The sequence below is a fragment of the Arachis hypogaea genome, chromosome 9, assembly GCF_003086295.3.
Source record: "Arachis hypogaea cultivar Tifrunner chromosome 9, arahy.Tifrunner.gnm2.J5K5, whole genome shotgun sequence".
In the NCBI taxonomy this organism is placed as follows: domain Eukaryota; kingdom Viridiplantae; phylum Streptophyta; class Magnoliopsida; order Fabales; family Fabaceae; genus Arachis; species Arachis hypogaea.
This window is the reverse complement of record NC_092044.1, coordinates 9,970,695-9,989,568: the sequence shown is the minus strand read 5'-3', so window position 1 is coordinate 9,989,568 and position 18,874 is coordinate 9,970,695. Positions and strand designations below refer to the sequence as shown.

Genomic DNA, 18,874 nt, shown 5'->3' with positions numbered 1-18,874 from the left:
AATACATAATACATATTTATCTAGCAGCAAACCAAACATAAAAGAATCACCTTATACATATTTTATAAGGAGAAGTAAGTAACTCGTTGATAATCATTATCAAACCTCCTCTTAGCATGCCTCTTTGGAGAATGACATTGGAGCACAAATAGAGGTCATGTTTTTGGCATGACCATTTAGTGTTATCTGAATTCCCTGGCAAATTAGTTAATGATAATGAATACCTAAGGTCGCTGTATATTGTCACGATGATGCGTGTACCAGCAATAATGAAAAAGCACTTCATATTGTCTTGCCCTGATGCTATCCATGCTTATAAACCTCCTTACAAGGACTTGGTAGCATGGTAATAGGTGTCATTTAAGAAAGGAATTATAACTAATCTCAATTTATGAGCCTAAATATCCACTATTTCAAAATCTTACCCAGATATATGGTTAAAAAATCAGACACAATATCATCAATCTTACCCGTATATTAATCACATTTTCGGCAGAACAATTAACCACCATAGTATTAAACAAGTATGTGAGTAATATTATCAAAATTGGAACAACAGAATCCACTCCCTACTTTCTATTTAGTGGCGTGTTTTTAATTTTGAGTATAATTAATAATTAATCAAAGTCAATGAAAATAACAAAATAAGCAGTTTTGGATATTAAAATATGTACTGGTAATAAAATTTGTTACAAGCAAATTAGCAAGGATGGATCTACAGACAACAAAGGCAGGTACATCTTGAAAATTTTTCCAAGTAGTGTCAGTGATGTCTATGGCGCTCTTTCTCCCTTGAAGAGTAGGAGGAACCATGATAGTCACGATCTGAAAATAATAATAATAATAATAATAATCATAATGATGATGATGACGACGCCGCCACCGCCGCATCAAAGGGGGGTTTTGTCGCTAAGCCCAAAAAATAAAATAAAATAAATAAATAAACTCATGCAGATTCGTAATCATACCACGTGATGAATGGTGTTTTGACTTCTCCGAATGTCCTGCATTTAATACAAGAAATTATCTATTCTAAGTGCCCAAAATAAAATAAAATAAGATTCAAGACAAAAGTAAAAACTATAAAAAATACCCGTTTCCTTTGATCTCTCCCTGGATCGACGACGATCTTTGTATTTGTCCCTCTCAATCTCCTCTCGTTCGCGTTCTTTGTCAGAATCCCTCCCTCTATCACGATCCCGGGATTTTGTTCTGTCCCTCTCCCTCTCCCTATCTCTTTCCCTGTCCCTGTCCCTGTCCCTGTCCCTGTCCCTGTCCCGGTCCCGGTCCCTGTCCCTCTCCCTGTCTCTGTCCCTATCCCGGCGAATATCCCCACTGGCCTCCATTTTACGGTCAGACTTGGACTTCAGCGTGAGTTCATCTCTTGCTCCTCCTTCTGTTGCTGCACTCTTGGATTCATCATCGGATTTCTTGGATTCCCTCAGCTTATCAATTTGCTTAGCCAATGCACCTCCAACCGATTCAATATCGGCTTCCCCAGTAGCTCCCTTTGGAACTGCAGTGTCAGCATCACCTAACGGGCTACTTTGCGGAACATCCTGCAAGTTGGCAGTAATTAAAAAATTGTTCGATCAAAACTTTAGTCGTATTGCAAATGATACTGGCTTTACGAAATCCACACAGCAAATTATCGATCTTATAACTGAGAAGTGAGAACTGAACTGACGCTGATACTGCACTCTACAAAGGCAAATACTAAATGTGGAAAAACCAAAAACCAAAATAGCAGGCATCACCTTAGGGGTTGACTGAGACTTTGATTCTATGGATTTGTTGGAGAATGAAAATGAGTCCCCATCTTTGCAGACTGGTGTGTATTGTGCCTTAGGTAGGCTATAAAGGTGAGCCAGAACCCTGCACACTTCGTCTATCCCAGACTTCTCTGCATCAAATGCTTTCCACCATGGTGGATTCTCCGGAAGGGGTACTTGGAACCTACGAGCAGCAGCATACACAACACCACAAGCGACGACCTCACTCTTAAATCGAACACACAATGTAGTGCGCAAACTGCACAAGAAAACAGAAAGCAATTGAACGCTAAAATTAATTAAAAGAAATAATCACCATAAAGTTCTAATAAAAGATGTTTAATACAAACCATAATAGAAGATACTAGCAAAGATAAGCAACTGATGAGTGAACAATACTTCTACTCTAATCCAGATGCTTGAATAAAATGTTTCTAATGTTTATGACACACAATTTTGCGAGTTCAGAAGCATCATGTTCAACAGGTCTAACAGCAAAATGAAAACCATGAATGTCCAGTGACGCTTTCACATGTCTTACAATCATACTTACCCATATCTTCAGCCCAGAAAGTACGGCACTTGCTGAACAGGTTCAACAGCTTAAAAAGAACCTTGGAACTTCATATGCTAAATCCTAATAAAGTTTAGCCAAATCTATTCCCCTGCCTAGACAAAATATTCATCAAAACATATTTACATTCTCAAAATAACTTGTTTTCACCAAAAACCGTCAAGCAAAACTTTGTCTAAGATCAATATCTCTATTATAAGTCGTAAAGGGCACACCAGTAGTCCAGTACAATGGTACAAATCATTATAAAAAAAAAATATTTAAACTGGAGCTATACTAGAACTAGATGCAGACATTTCAAAATTGAAACTCGTGTTACTAAGAAAGCGTGGTTAATAGCATGGAAGTGAGACATACATATGTATGTTCACATAGACAAGTACACAATCAGCAATTATTTACCTATCATTAGCTAGATTCCAAGCTTCTTGCCTCAATTCTGGTGGTGTTTCAAGAGTAGCAAGGTAATTTGATATGAATTTATGAGGATGCTCAACATGACAAATGAACCCCATTTCTTTCAAAATATGTCTCTCCGTTCTACTCAACTCCATCTTTAAATCAACATATTTCTGTTCATAAACATGGAAAACAAAGTATTCAAATAACAAGAAATTACTGAGAATCTGATATATTATACACACATCATATGATTGAATCAGTTTACTGGAGGTACAGAAGGCTTCTGACCTTGGAATACAAGTCTAAATGCTCAATTGGCAAGTTCTCCCTCCTGCATTCCATTCTGTGAAAAACTATGATTACTTGTCTTGCTTTTCTAGGGCTTTCCTCCAGTTTTGAAGCAAGCCACACACAGCTTGCAGCCACTTTCTGCAGAAAATAGACATCATTATCATTATCATTTCAAATCAGGAAGCACATAGAGAGAGCAAAAACAGCAGATAACATATACAGTAAGTCAGTAAGAAAATATTGACCTTCACATTGAACCTTGCAAATGACTTCTTGCAATAGAAGCGATGAAACAAAACCTGCCCAGTGGCCATGACTGCTTGTGGTCTACCAAACAATTAAGGGAAAATCCATCCAAATCAAATACATAATTTAAGATTAGGCAGAACACAAGAAATCAATCAATACTAATATGCAGAAAATTAAAACAGTAAATAGGAATATTCGTGAGAACAATAACTAAAAGGATACAACCGAAGCAAGATGCCACTTTCTTGAATGAGATCACAGCCATAGATTCTAAGGGTGGTCTCAGTGGCTTCATCTATGCCATCTTTTCTGGATGGTGAATTCTGTAGCTGCTCATCTGTCAGATAGAATGTGTCAATTGCAGTGTAGATCATCCCTTTTTACCCGAACAGCTAGCTGCAAGAATGAACAGAAACGAAACTCTAATTGAGAATTGAAGAAAATTTTGTGGATCACAGTGATGCATAGAGGTATCTTATGATAACAAACTATGCATTGCACAGGCAGTCAGGCACTGATGTGTACACCACAATTTTCCTTAAAAGAAATGAAATTTCAAACAAAGAGAGGAAGCAAAACTTTGCCAACAAAAAGTTATAGTAAATAAAACTGTAGAAGTATAAGGAGTTGGATCCTGAATTTGAATCAAGGGATGAACAAAAATAGAAGTTTAGATCACAGAGAACCTAATGGACATAATAATGTAAAAAGATGCTAACAAACATCAATTAAGGATATTTTAGCTTACTAGTAGATGTGTTCTTAGAATTCTGCTGATGATATACATGTTATGGGTTCACCAAGGTGAAATTATCATCCTCAAAAAAAATAAAAATAGAAAAAGATGAAGAAAAACACAAGTAACAAGAAATCCCTAGATTTAATACTCATCAACAACAAAGCCCTAAAAATAACCGGAACATATGGTTGTCAATGACAATGAGAGAGAGTGAGGGAGAGCTGCCAGTTAGAGTAAGAGCCAAAGAGAGCCAAGGCTGCAGGTATCTTGAACTGCCTAACCCGCAGCTTCATCAATGTCTCAAGGCGGGGAGAGATAAAGTCGCACTCAAGGTAGTGAACTCTTAGTTTTTAAGAGGGAACGTAAACATTACTCTTCAAATATATATATAAATTTGACAACATAAAATTAATTTCAATTACAATTTACAAGTGTTGATAACAAATTAAAAGATGATGAAAGATGATGATCGTTTTCTACTCCTCTAAGACAACAATAGTATAAGTTTCACCGTGATCATTCAAGTATATTCAATAAATACTTTGAGTCTTTTGGACCAAAAAATAATAATACGAAGAGAGAAAAAAAATGGAGTCTATATATATTGATTGATTTTTTAAGCAATGCAGCATCAAGAGCTGAATGGAGCTCAACATTACTACAATCTATTAACGATGAACAGGCAAATTGGGAAACAAGAAGAAAATGAAAACAAAATTTACAGAAAAATGAAAGATTATTCAAAGACCCTTATACACCAAATCAGAAAGGGAACAGGCAGAGCAGTAACAAGAAGAATCAGAAAGCACAAACCTAACCTTAAACACCAAATCACTATAAACATCACAAGAAGCAAGAACTGATTGCACTATAACACCATCACTATTGTATCCACCCAAGAATAACAGAGCAGAATCAGTAGAAATAGGAAGAAGCATAGCAGAAAAAAACCTACCTTAACCGACGTGGCGGAAGCAACAGGGTGGAGAGAGAAGGAGCGAGTCGGCGACGATTTGGAGAGATAGAGGCACGGTGCCACTGCAGAGCAGAGTACCAGAGGAAGAGGGAGCACCGGCTGCACTGGTGCCTCAGCCAGAGCACCGAAGCGACGATCTCCGGCGACGGCGAAAGGAGAAGAGAGGGTAGAGACCGAGAGAGACGAAAATGGAGCAAGTAACCTAGGGAGGCTAGGGTTAATTCTTCTCCACCGATTGGGTCTGGATTTCGGATCGGGTTTGCACTGGTCCACGATAAACAATCTTTTGAGCAAGCCTTCTTCCGCAGACGTGGCTCGCCGGCAGACTATCGATTCCGCCGATTCTGTCTACCTTGGTCGCACCACTACAGAGGGAAATTTTTGGTCGGGCCTTGGGAGAGACTTGAGACTTCCTGGGGTTTCATTTATATTTATATTTATATTTATATATATAAAGTTAATATTCAATTTAATTTTTAAAATTTGAAGTCGAACTAAAATCTTAAAATTATAATTGATTTAATTTATATTTCAAAATTTATTATATTAATTTACGTTCATTCCTAAATTAATTTTCATAAATAATATATTGATTTTGCACGTTAATTTATAAAAATTTGATCTGTTTTATTTAGATATCATGTAATTAAGATTGATTAGACATCTTATAAATTTAACGAATTTTTTATATCTGTATGAAAACGATCATAACAAGTTCAATTTAAAAATTTTCGAGATCTAAAAACAGTAGTCAAACTTTTGAAAACTCTAACCTAAACGATAAATTTAAATTGCAGCAAGTTAATGTATTAAATGAACACATTATTCACAAGGACTAATACGAATTACGATTACAAATTTCGAGATCTAATTTAAATCTATTAAAATTTTAAAGATCAAATTAAGTCCAATCTCAAATTTTAAAAGTCAAATTGAATATATATATATATATATATATATATATATATATATATATATATATATATAACATGACTATATTACGATATTTTAAAAAGTATTACTAAATTTAAAATAATTTTTTATTGTTAAACAATATTTTTTAAAAAATATAAACTAAAAAATAATTTAAATATTAAAAAATATAACTTTAATTTTAATAATAATGACATAGTCACCATAATTATCATAACATATTTAATAAAATATTTTTGTTTTAGAATTTAATTGTGTGACCAACAACAAAAAATTATTTAACAAATACAATATTTCATTTATACTGGTTACTGTTATAGACTTGGTTCCCGGTCCTTAATTTGGACCAACCTTCAACCTGGACAACTGGACCTTGACTTCTATTGCAGTCCGAATCGACCCTACAATTGCTAACAAACATTCAAAATGAAATATTCCTCTTATCTTAATAGATAAGATAAGATAACTACCCCAAACTATATAAAGGGGAGTCAAAGGCCCCTCAAGGATGTTATCCATTCTACACATTTTATACTTCTCATATCCATTCTGACTTGGACGTAGAAGTGTCTTTGCAGGTACCACTTTCCACTGCTAGAATCAGATGATCCGCAACCGCCTCGACTCGCAAGTCTCCGATCCATCCCACTACCCGTACCAGATACTTTTAGTACATTGGCGCTATCTGTAGGGACCTACCAAGTCGTGGAGGCATGACGAAGAACCTCAAGGAGCAATCTTCAAGCCACCACCACGACTCAAACTCGCGAAGCCTAACTCCTAAACTTCGAAATAGCAACCCCTTTACCCACAGAAGGATAACCAGCGCCGTGCACCGCTAGCCAACCCCTGATAAGCCACAACCAAAGGAGAACGATCGGCAGCCCAATAAAGCTCGAGCATCCAACGGTCTAGGAGATAAAGGCATCTAGATAATCCAAGAACTCTGCCTCAAAATGCAAAATCTCAAAGGCCAAGTCACGTCCAAGGAGCGATGCCACCGAAACACGCAAGCCAAGCAACCTCTAAGACTCGATCCCATCGTGAGACCAAGAACGACATATCACCCGAACAATGACACGAAAAATGACGCAACCACAGCGTTTCCAGGGATCCGGAATGCCAACGCGACGAGGACGATCAACGACATCGTCGGGATGCCAAGCGAACACGAAATGAGCAAGTGATAGTGGGAGCCACCCCATTCACGGAGAAAATCCTGAAAGCCAAACTCCCAAAGGGTTTTGACAAGCCCACTGATATGAAATATGATGGGACAAAGGGCCCACAGGAGCACCTCACTGCCTTTGAGGCCAGGATGAACATAGAGGGAGCCACCGATGGGGTCTGATGCAGGGCCTTTCTGGTAACCCTAGCCAGCCCCACGATCAAACGGTTCAATGCCTTCTCCAACGGCTCCATAGCCAGTTTCGACGACATCTCCAGAAAGTTTATGGCACAATTCACCACCAGGATCACCAAAGTAAAACATCCGATCAGCCTACTCAAAATCACTCAAAGACAAGACGAATCCACGAGAAAATACCTCGATAGGTTCAATGATGAATGCCTAATAGTCAACTGACTCACATACTCGGTAGCCAATCTTTGTCTGACCAATGGTGTAATATGCTACCACACAGAGCTTTATGCCTAGGACGTAAATTAAAGGTGATGGGGCGCTACAACCTCTAAAACAAAAATACGTAAATAGATTTATATGAAAAATAGTTTAACTAGGAGTCTTGTAAGAAAAGATGATCAAAACCAGACTAAAAATGCGTCACACTTGAAAGGCGATAGGATAGAAGACTTAAATAGAGAACCAAAGAGACAAGTGTATAAACAAAGTTTCAAAAGATAGATACATAAGCAAGCTCTAAACTCGACCTGTGAAGCAAAGACCGGCTAGAATATATATATATATATATATATATATATATATATATATATATATATATATATATATATATATATATATATAACCCAACAGTTAACCAAAAGACAAAAATACAAATCCCAGTTTTCCATAGTCAATCTCTAAGAGGGACAAAATACAAATACAAATATAACAATAGAGAATATACATCTATATACAAACTAGAAACACAAATACCAAGTTCCAAAAGTAAGTTCTTCGCTCCCAAAGAGTCTTCAGCAAGCTCAACGTGGCATCTCATGTCCTGCATCTGAAAATAATAGAATATGTATGGAATGAGAACCGAGGGTTCTCAGTATAGTAAAGGTGCCCGCATAGTTAATATAAAAGGCCCTAGGAAAGCCAGAGGCATTCCTAGAACTCCGACACTCAGATTTAAACTTAAAATTAAACTAAACCATAAATTTGGTAAACTCTCTAGGGTGTCAAAGTCCCAATCTAACTCTAACTCAACAATTCACTTTCTATTTCATTAAACTCTAACCCTACAATTCACTTTCTCTCTCTCTTTCTTCCAACCATCTGAAACACTGGTGGAACAACCCTCGTCACTTCTCCACCAAATAAAGGATCTCTCAGTTGCAAACACATACAAAATAAACAAGGAAAGCACAAATATATATATATATATATATATATATATATATATATATATATATATATATATATATATATATATATATATATATAACAGTTACAACAAGTAGAACAAGTAGCAGATAAGCAGGGATACGCAGTTAAGAAAAACCAAAACAATGCACACTCAAGCAAAATATATAAATGCACATCATGTATGTCTGTCTACTGACCGTGAGCTCACGTGCCGGTTACTTTGCCAACGACACATCCGGCAGCTAACCCAGATATCGTCTCTCTGACATGCTCCACACTCTTGGGATATACTGTCCATCACACTCTTGGGATATAGTGTCCGCCACACTCATGGGATATAGTGCCCGCCACATTTTCTGGGATAAAATGCTCCCACACTCTTGTGATATAGCGCCCAACATACTCATGGGATATAGTGCCTGACACACTTCCCATGGTAAAGTACTCCCACACTCTTGGGATATAGCGCCCGCCACGCTCTTAGGATATAGTGTCCGACACACTCATGGGATATAGTGCCCAATATACTTTACAAACAGAGAGAAAGTGATGCAACAAGAATGGAACAGAATATACAGTCATAATTCACAATCATAATCATAATACTCATAATCACTTTCAATCATTCTTCTCATTCTTCTTCCTCATCTCTTACCCGGAGCTAGTGGACAATGCCATTGCATCTTATCCGGTCTCATATATCTCAATTAATCTCATCATATCTTATTCAAAGTTCATAATTAACTCAATTCTCCTTATTCTTCTTTCTTATAGCCAACCTCATCATCAAACACCTTTCAACTCAGCCACGTTTCATTACTATTATCATTGTCTTCATTATTTACTTCTTATTCAACATTTCCAACACCTCATTAATTCAGATAACACTTCGTAAAACCTTCCCAAGCATCTCCTCAACTTATTTAGCAGACTCATCCCCGTTCTAAAGCTTAAAAACTCTCTACCAGACCTTAAACAAGTGTAAAAGAGGTTTGAAAAGTTAGAGGTAAGGTTTAAAATTCAAAACAGAATTTTCAGCCAAAATAAGGTTCTGCATACGTATGCTCATACTCGTGTATGCATGGCCGTAAAATGCCAAAGTCGTGTACGTGAGCTCTGTTCGCGTACGCGAGTTTAATGGACAGAGAGGAATCCTCGTGTACGCAGGAGTGTTTTTGCATACACACCCATTGAAGAATTGGTAAAATGCTACTAAATTTCCAGAAAACTAGTTTTACACACCAAACTTTGAACGTGCATAACTTTTTGTTTTAAATGATTCTTCATCCGTTCTTTGAACGACATAAACTTCACGGACCCAATTTTCAATCAAGACAATTTTCATAAAATTTTGAGGTCTGGAAGCCAAGTTATAGCTCACCGAAGTTGGTTAAAAATAAGATTTTTACCAAAGTTTATAAAACCTCTAGTTGTTCAAAATTCTCAATCCAAAAACCAAATGTTTCACTACCTAAACAGCACCAACTATTCCTAAACATATTCACATTCCTTTCAGTCACTCCAAAACATATCAACATGAAATTTCATCCATTCTAACCAATTAATTCACATTCAAATCAATACCACTCACTCAGTTCAACACTAACCATATTCACATGTATTTCAAACCCTCCTCAATCATCTCAACTCATAATTTCATCAAATTCACATACTATCCAATCTCAAATCAATTGTACACATACACACATTTATTCGCTAATCATATTAACAATCAAACTCAAACCAAACTTATCCTATGGTTAATTAGCCTAAGTTTTTACGTGACATTAAATATTAGCTATGAGAAATCAAAACCATACCTTAGCTGATTCCTCCCTAAACTTGGAATGCCACAAAATACACTGTTACACAAAAGTCCAAAGCTCCAAATGTACACCAAATAGAAAATCCAGCCACAAAGAATCAAACTCAAGCTTCTAATGTTCACTCCTAAGCCTTCAATTCCATTTATTTGCCTCCACAACACATAATTTAATCTAATACCATACGAATATTACTAAATCAACATAGATTTTTCTATACCAATAATTTTATAAGGGTTAGAGGATCTTCACCTTACCAACGGATGTTTGGGACAAGACCTAGCAAGTTCATAAAGCTAATTTGATTCTAAATACCAAAATTTAACAAAATATTGACACATTTACTCAAAAGTTTTCAAAAATGGAGAAGAAAGAAATGGGTGTGAAATTGAGATTTTCTTACCATATTGTTCAGTGAGTTTTGTAGAGAATTCCAAGACGAACGCGTGGCCGCTGATGGCTTGTTAATCGGAACTGCGAATTGAAAGTTAAGGAAAATTAAATTTTTGAGTGGCAAGGGTTTTGTGTTTGTTTCCATTCCTTTTCTTCTCCGCGGATAGAAGCATGAATGAAGAAGAAAGCTTGATATAAAGCCTATATACATGGGGTTAGGTGGGTCGGCTTGGGCCCGATTCAATTGGTTCAGCCCGTTGGCCCAACTTTGGGCCAAAACCTTTGAAATTAGTGTCGAAATTCGTATTTTTAATATTTTTACCTTTCAAAACTATAGAATTTAATTTTCTAATTTCTCTAAATAATAATTAATTTATTGACTAATTATTTTTTAATTATCCGAGGTTTACAAATGTCCTCATGAACGAAGATTTCTAGAAGCACCTCACCACCAAACTAGTCTGGACCATGCACAAAATCCAAGACGTCGCGAGAGAATATATAAACGACGACGAGGTAAGCCAAGTCGTGGCTGCCAATAAATGGCAGCACGGTACCTCGTAGCAACCCACCACCAAAAGATACCCTGAAAGAACACTTCAAATCTAGAACACTTCAAATCTACTGCCCTGAACCGACCGCACAAGGTAGGAAAGTTCACGAATTACACCCCCTACCCTCCCCTATCACAGAGATCTACCACCAAATAGTGGAACAAGACATCCTCCCGAAGACGCAACAGCTGAAGGAACGGACAAGCAACAACAAAAGTCTATACTGCAATTACCACCAAGGATACAGACATAAAGTCCAATATTGCTTTGATCTAAAGGACGCTCTCGAACAAGCCATCCGAACAAGCAACTCCCTGAGTTCGCCAAGATCATCCGAGAACCCAGGAAAGCTGAAAGAGAAATATCACCAGAACGTGAAGGATGTAACCCCAGGACGATACAATAGGCACCCCAAGAGAGTCTGGAGACCGACCCCACCATAATAATAAATATGATCACGAGAAAGGATGCACCAGAAAAGTTGAAATCAGCATTAAAAAATGACCATAAAGTCCTAGCCGTAAAATCAAGTACCAACCTCTTTTGTTCCAGTGGCGATCACATTCTCCCCCGATGACTGCCAACACGGCACCTCAGCGGAAAACACCACTTTCGTCATCTCGGAAGGGGTCGAGACCGGTCTGGTGAAAAGAATATTGATTGATGATAGAGCTAACTTCAACATCCTCTTCTGAGGAGCCTTAATTAAGTTAGGTCTCCGAAACGAAAATCTGCAAAGTCATCACAATGGGGGTAACCGGAGTCGGAGACAACTTTCTCAAACTGGACAGTTACATAGTGTTACCGTCAACTATCGAAACCGGAAGCCAGAGGAAAACCATACTCTCTGAGTAAGGGTGGAAATAGGCCAGGCTTTGTTCTTAACAGGCCTGACCTGTCATATAGTCAATTGGCCTGAGCCTGGCCTGTAGTCTGTTATAGGCTTTTTTTAAAGTACTAAGCCTGACCTGTTATTCAGCCTGGCCTGGCCTGAAACCTGTTAAAAGACCTCATAATTTTTTTTACAAAAATAAAAATATTATTTAAAAAACTATTTTTTAATAAACATATTTATATATAATATGTGATATTTAATATTTATAAAAAAAATTATATTTTAAAGTATTTAAAATATACAAAATTATTTATAATTAAATATAATAAATTTAAAATATCTCATAATTTTTTAATAATAAAAAATTATTTATATATAATTATGTATTAACAGGCCCAGGCAGGCCTGACAGGCCTATAAGGATAATTAATGAGCCTGGGCCTGGCCTATTAACATAATAAGGCTTTTATAAGAGCCTGAGCCTGTGCCTATTTTATAACAGGTCAGGCCAAATACAGGCCCCTGGCAGGCCGCCTGGCCTTTTTCCACCCGTATCCCTGAGTTTGTGATCCTCAAAGATTCCACTACTTACAACATCATCCTCGGAAGAAAGATAATCAACGATCTATCTGCCGTCATCTTCATCAAGTTCCTAATTATGAAGTTCCAAGCCGACAATGGCACCATTAGAACGATATACAGGGACTGAGAAGTGGCGGTAGAGTGCGACAACACCAGTTTGGCCTTCCGCAAGAGGTCTTGAGATGTAGCCGGGATCTTTCTCGTCGACCTCGATGCACGACAAGATGGCCAACCCCGACCTGAACCAGAAGGAGACATGAAAAAACTGCAAATAGGGCAAACCAAGGATGAATTCACATTCATCAACAAGAACCTATCCTACGACCTAAAGAATGACCTGGTTAAGCTCTTCAAGCGAAACAAGGACTTGTTTGCATTGATCCCGGCCGACATGCTGTGCGTAGACCCTAATCTAATGTCACACCATTTGGCCGTATATCCAAAAGCCAAACTGATAGCTCAGAGGAGAAAGAAAAAGTCCCTCGACCGAGCATCCAAAGTCATAAAACAAGTCAAAGCCCTACTCGAAGCAGGCTTCATTCGAGAACTCCCTTACACGACCTTGCTGGTAAATGTTGTACTAGTAAAGAAGACAAACGACAAATGGCAAATGTGCGTCGATTACACGGGCTTGAACAAAGCCTGTCCTAAAGATGCCACATCGACGGACTAGTAAACGCTGCCTCGGGACATTAGTACCACAGCTTTATGGACGCCTACTCTGAGTACAACTAAATACCCATGCACCGGCTTGACGAGGAGAAAGCCACGTTTGTAACCCCTCCCCCCGACAGCACGTACTGCTACATGGTCATGCCATTTGGGTTAAAAAATGCCGAAGCCACCTATCAGAGGCTCGTTACCAAAATTTTTAGAGACCTCTCCGGAACCAAGCTGGAGGTCTACATCAATGACATGTTTGCCAAAACCTAAATTGGCGAGGAGCTCATCAACAACCTCGAACTGATATTGGACACCTTAAGGCAGCATCAAATGCACCTTAACCCAACGAAGTACATTTTCGGGATGGAAGCCGAGAAGTTCCTAGGCTTCATGATCTCCTACGGGAGTAGAGATAAATCCGAAAAAATGCAAGGCCATTCTTAAGATGAGCATCCTGGCAAGTTTTAAGGACGTCTAAATGCTAACCGGACGATTAGCCGTCCTTTCTCACTTCCTCAGAGACTCGGCCCAGAAAGCCATCCCGTTCTTCAAACTCATGAAAAATGGTATAAATTTTAAATGGGAACTCGAGTAAAAAAGAAGCCTTCCAACACTTTAAAAAAGTATTGGCAGAACCCCGCATACTCTCCAAACCTAGAACCGAGGAGACGCTTTACCTCTACTTATCTATAATAGAGGAGGCACTAGTCGCGGTGCTCGTATGAGAAGACAAGCAAAAAATACAAAGTCTCGTATACTTCATAAGCAAGGTCTTCCAGAGTGAAGAAACACGTTACTCCCGACTCAAAAAACTTGTCTTTGTACTACTCACGGCCTCCCCACACCTTCGACAATACTTCCAGGCCCACTCCATTACAGTCTGAATGGACCAGGCGATTAGGCAAGTGTTGCAGAAATCGGACCTCGCATGGCAGATGCTCACATGATCCATCAAATTATCATAACACCAAATCGGATTTGAGGCCAAGAATGCTATTAAGGCCCCGGCCACGGCAAACTTTATAGCCGAAATGACCATAGGAAACGAGCCCGCAAAAACCTAGAAGCTCCACGTTGACGGCTCGTTGAACACCAGCTCAGGAGGAGTAGGAATAATACTGGAAAACGAGAACAGAATTGTCATCAAACAATCCATTCGATACAAGTTTCCTATCTCCTATAATCAAGACGAATATGAAGCCCTCCTAGCCAGACTAATGCTAGCCAGAGAAGTCGGTGCCAAAGTATTAGAGATCTGCAGTGACTCCCAGGTAGTCAGCTCTTAAATTAATGGTGGTTATCAAACACGAGACTCTTTGATACAACAATACCTAGCCAAGGTGAAAGAACTAGCAGCCGAATTTCACGGAATAACCATCTAGAACATCCCTAGGAAACTAAACGCAATGTCCGACTTACTCCCAAAATTGGCAAGCACCAAATCAGTTCCGGAAAATCGATTATTGATTCAAGAGGTCATCAAGACATTGTCCGTCTTAGTCACAAACTTGGTCGACCTCCCCATCACAAGCCAGAACTATTGGACCTTTCCCATTCTCCAATACCTTACCAATAGAAGCCTACTTGAGGATCTTAAGGAAGCAAAACGCATCAAACGGGAAGCAGCAAAGTACACCACAATAGCGGGGTAACTGTACAAGTGCATTCTATCACAGCCCCTCTTCAAATGCATAGAACCTGGCAACACAGACTACATACTTTGCGAAATTCACAAGGATGTTGCGGCCACCATGTGGGGGGGGGGGAGACACTGGCTCAAAAGGTTATCCAAGCAGGGTATTTTTGGCTCTCTATCATTAAAGACTCCCTCCAACTGGTCAAAAACTATGACAAATGCCAAATCCACGCCGACTTCCACCAGGCCGCCCCTCACCAACTCAGCGTTATAATGGCAGATTGACCTTTAGAAACCTGGGAAATCAATCTCGTTGGTCCCTTTCCTACGGCTCTCGGACAGCTCCGATACCTCATCATCGCCATTGACTACTACACTAAGTGGATCGAAGCCGAGTCTTTGACCTCAATCACAGCCCGCTAGTGTCAAAAATTCTTTTGGAGACAAGTCATAACCCAATTTAGAATCTCTAAGGTCGTAATCTCAGACAATGGGACCAATTCCCAGACAAACTATTTAGGAAATTCCTAAAAGGACTCGGTATCTCCCAATGGTTAGTTCGGTAGAGTATCTACAAACAAACGGACAAGTAGAAGCAGACAACAAAATAATAGTGAAAGGCCTCAAGAAGCAACTGGACGAGACCAAGGGATTATGAGCTGATGAACTTGGATCCGTCCTCTGGTCATACCAGATCTCCTCTCAAACCTCGACCGGAGAGACCCCTTTCGACTAACATACGGCCTAGAAGCCATTATCCTAGTAGAAGTCGGGGACCCCAGCCCACGAAGAACCTTGGACAGCACGACGAAAAAGAAGAGTGGGACCTCACAAACGAGGTCAGGGACATAGCACACCTACAGAAGTTAGTCCTAAAACAGAGAATAAGCCTAAGATACAATCGCAGCATGGTACGATGAAACTTTGGGGCAGGAGACCTTATCTTACGATGAAATGACATCGGTCTCCCCATGCTCGGAGAAGGAAAGCTCATGCCCAATTGGGAGGTCTCGTATCGGATCAAGACAATAATAGGGAAAAGAGCTTACAAGCTCAAACAATTAGACGAAACCGAGCTCCTGATATCTTGGAATGCCACCAACTTGCGGCGCTACTACATATAGAAACACCCTCCCAAGCGACAAGATTGAGGTCATTTAAATTACCTTTTTATTTTCCTTCATTATTTAAGTTGCTACTATTTTATCGCATATTTTTCTTATCAAACACTCTTTCCTATCCACGTCTAGAGGTTTTAACGAGGCCCAAACTTTAAATAAAAATTTATTTTAACATTTGTTCTCCAAAGCATTGCCCCAACTGACGACACGAACTAAACGCGGCTATCTCCGGAGACCGATCACTCCCGAAGCCAAAAACACGGATATCCATGAAATAAACAAGAATCTAACACAGCCCACCAAGAGGCCAACCATACGCACGTACGGTCCACCAAGAGGCCATAAAAGCATTCATAAAAACCGAAAAAGCGGCCTAAATGGATTCAAAATAAAACAAAATAGTATCAACTTATTCATATCTAGATTTTTAAAAATTTGAGATCTTACATTAGTATTTATTTTTTGCTGATGTTTCTATTTTATTTAGCAAGGCTTCGCAAAAAGACTGTGTTAATCTACATATTGTGCTGAATAATTATTGTCAACTATGTGAACAAGTGGTGAATTTGGACAAATCTTCAGTTTTCTTTAGGCATAACACCCCAATGGTTACTAGAAAATATCTATCTGGCATTCTGCAAGTTTTCTATGTTAGAAACCAAGACAAGTACCTGAGTCTTCCAACAGTTATTCACAGATCAAAGAAATTAACTTTTAATTTCATCAAAGACGAAGTGGCAAAGAAGTTATAGCATTGGAAGAGATCTCTACTTTCTGTTAGTAAAAAAGAAGTGCTTATTAAGACTGTAGTTATGACAATTCCTATCTACACTCTAAGTTGTGAAAGAAATCCAGATGATGATTATGCAATTCTAGTGAGTACAAAAGAATGCGGAGAGAAAGATGCATTGGGTAAGTTAAAGTATTATTTGCAGACCGAAAAATCAAGGAGGCCTAAACTTCAAAGACTTGAAAGTTTTCAATTTAGCTATACTGGAAAAACAAGAATGACGACTGCTAACTAAACCTAATTCTCTTATTTACAAAGTTTACAAGAGCAAGTATTTTAAGTACTCAAATTTCTTCAATACAAATACAGGTAGAAACTCCTCATGAGGTTGGAAAAGTTTGTTGGAAGGATGAAAGATATTAGAGAAAGTGATCTTTTGTAATATAGACAGAAGACACTGAGTTAGAATCACAGAAGATCATTGGATTAAAGATCACTACCCACCAATTACCTTCAGCAACCCCAATCCTAACCTGAAATTAATTTGAGTCTCTCAATTGATTACAGCTAATGAACAGTGGAATCAACAACTACTTTTATATAATTTCATATATGAACAATATCAAATAATCATGCAGACACGGATAGATGGGAATGAAGACACACCTGTTTGGAGAAAGGAGAAACATGGTCAGTACTCAATCTCTTTCAGATATGCAGAAGAAATTATGGTCTTCCATTTGAAAATTGAAGTGTCAAGCTAAAGTAAAAAAATTTCTATAAAAAATGATGCATGAAAGAATTTCAGTTAGACAAAGATTGAACTAAAGAATCTCTTTGGTCTCACCCATATAGAGTAGATACTCTTAAAATGATGAAAATATTTTGCATTACTTGATTAATTGTCCTCAGTAATTTAATAGCATTCTGGACTTACAATCTCCAACTTGAATCAAGACACATATACCCATAAAAATGATAGTTAGTCATAATTAAAAATTGCAAACTTTAGAAACATAAAAAAGATTTTGCAAGCAACCTACCTTTTATGGCACATATGAAAAACTAGAAATGTTAATATTTTTTAAGGAAAGATGGAATTCTCTCTGCATATTGTTGAGGAAGCATAAAAGCTAGAAAAAGATTTTCGAAGAAGGAAAAGATAAGGCTATGTTTGATTGGAAGAAAAGAAATAAAGAGAAAGGAAATAGAAAGAAAAGAAATTGAATAGATTTTTATTTATTTTTTAGATGTGTTTGAATGAAAAAAAAGAAGAAAAAATATTATAAAAAGACAATTTTACCCTTATATTATAAAATATATTAAAAAAATGAAGAGGTAATATTGGAAGTAGAGAAAGAATCATTTTTTTTCTTTATTTTCTTTTTAATATTGGAGAGAAAAAAATTTAATGGTCCACCAATTATTTTTCATCTATTTTTCTTTTTCTCTAATTTCTTTCCTCAATCAAACAATTAAAAATATTTATTTTTTTATTTTTTTTCTCTTTTTTTTAGTTGTATGTGCATTTGAGGTTATGTTAAGATATGAGAAATTTGAAGGGTATTTCTAAGGGTGAAAATAGGCCAGGCAGCCTGCTAGGGACTTGTAGCCTGGCCTGATAGGAAATAGGCACAGACTCAGAATATTAAAAAAGCCTATATTCTTTAAAAGGTCAGGCCTAGACTTTTAAAATAGTCTGTTGGGCCTGTCAAATATATATATAGAGTTTTATTATATTAATAAAAATGCTATTAAAAAGATTTGAACTTGGATCTTCTATCTTAAGAAAATACCTTTATCGACTTAGCCATTTGTCTTTTTAATTATATATGTATATTTTTATTTTTTTAATATCTTTAATCTTTGATGGTAAAATATCAAAAGTCAATCAAATAAAATAATTCTAAAAACTTTCCCTCTACACTAATAAAAAAATAAATATATACACGGTCATTTTCTTTTCTCTTCTTCACTAATATAATCTGTGTATCAATATTATTCATAAATTTATTATTTTATATTTTATAATTTTAAAAATTAAATTATA

General features: G+C 37.5%; 1 protein-coding gene across 1 annotated transcript; it reads right to left on the bottom strand.

The window, feature by feature from the left end:
- Positions 1 to 637: 637 nt before the first annotated feature.
- Positions 638 to 5,430, bottom strand: LOC112710304 (cyclin-L1-1). The gene is made up of 9 exons (XM_025762470.3): positions 4,983 to 5,430; positions 3,511 to 3,684; positions 3,285 to 3,366; positions 3,037 to 3,177; positions 2,749 to 2,918; positions 1,758 to 2,031; positions 1,094 to 1,559; positions 969 to 1,004; positions 638 to 825 (listed from the first exon to the last, which is right to left on the bottom strand). Exons 2-9 carry the CDS (start codon positions 3,660 to 3,662, stop codon positions 764 to 766), a joined length of 1,383 nt encoding a protein of 460 aa, XP_025618255.1. The 5' UTR covers positions 3,663 to 3,684; positions 4,983 to 5,430; the 3' UTR covers positions 638 to 763.
- Positions 5,431 to 18,874: the final 13,444 nt, after the last annotated feature.

What these genes read in the sequence shown, in the direction of transcription:
- LOC112710304 (XM_025762470.3), bottom strand. Translation starts at nt 3,662, where the DNA reads ATGATCTACACTGCAATTGACACATTCTATCTGACAGATGAGCAGCTA. An exon ending in AGTGGCATCTTGCTTCGGTT is followed by an intron (nt 3,367 to 3,510) that starts GTATCCTTTTAG and finishes ATTGTTTGGTAG; the next exon opens with ACCACAAGCAGTCATGGCCA. An exon ending in AAAACACCATTCATCACGTG is followed by an intron (nt 826 to 968) that starts GTATGATTACGA and finishes TATTATTTTCAG; the next exon opens with ATCGTGACTATCATGGTTCC.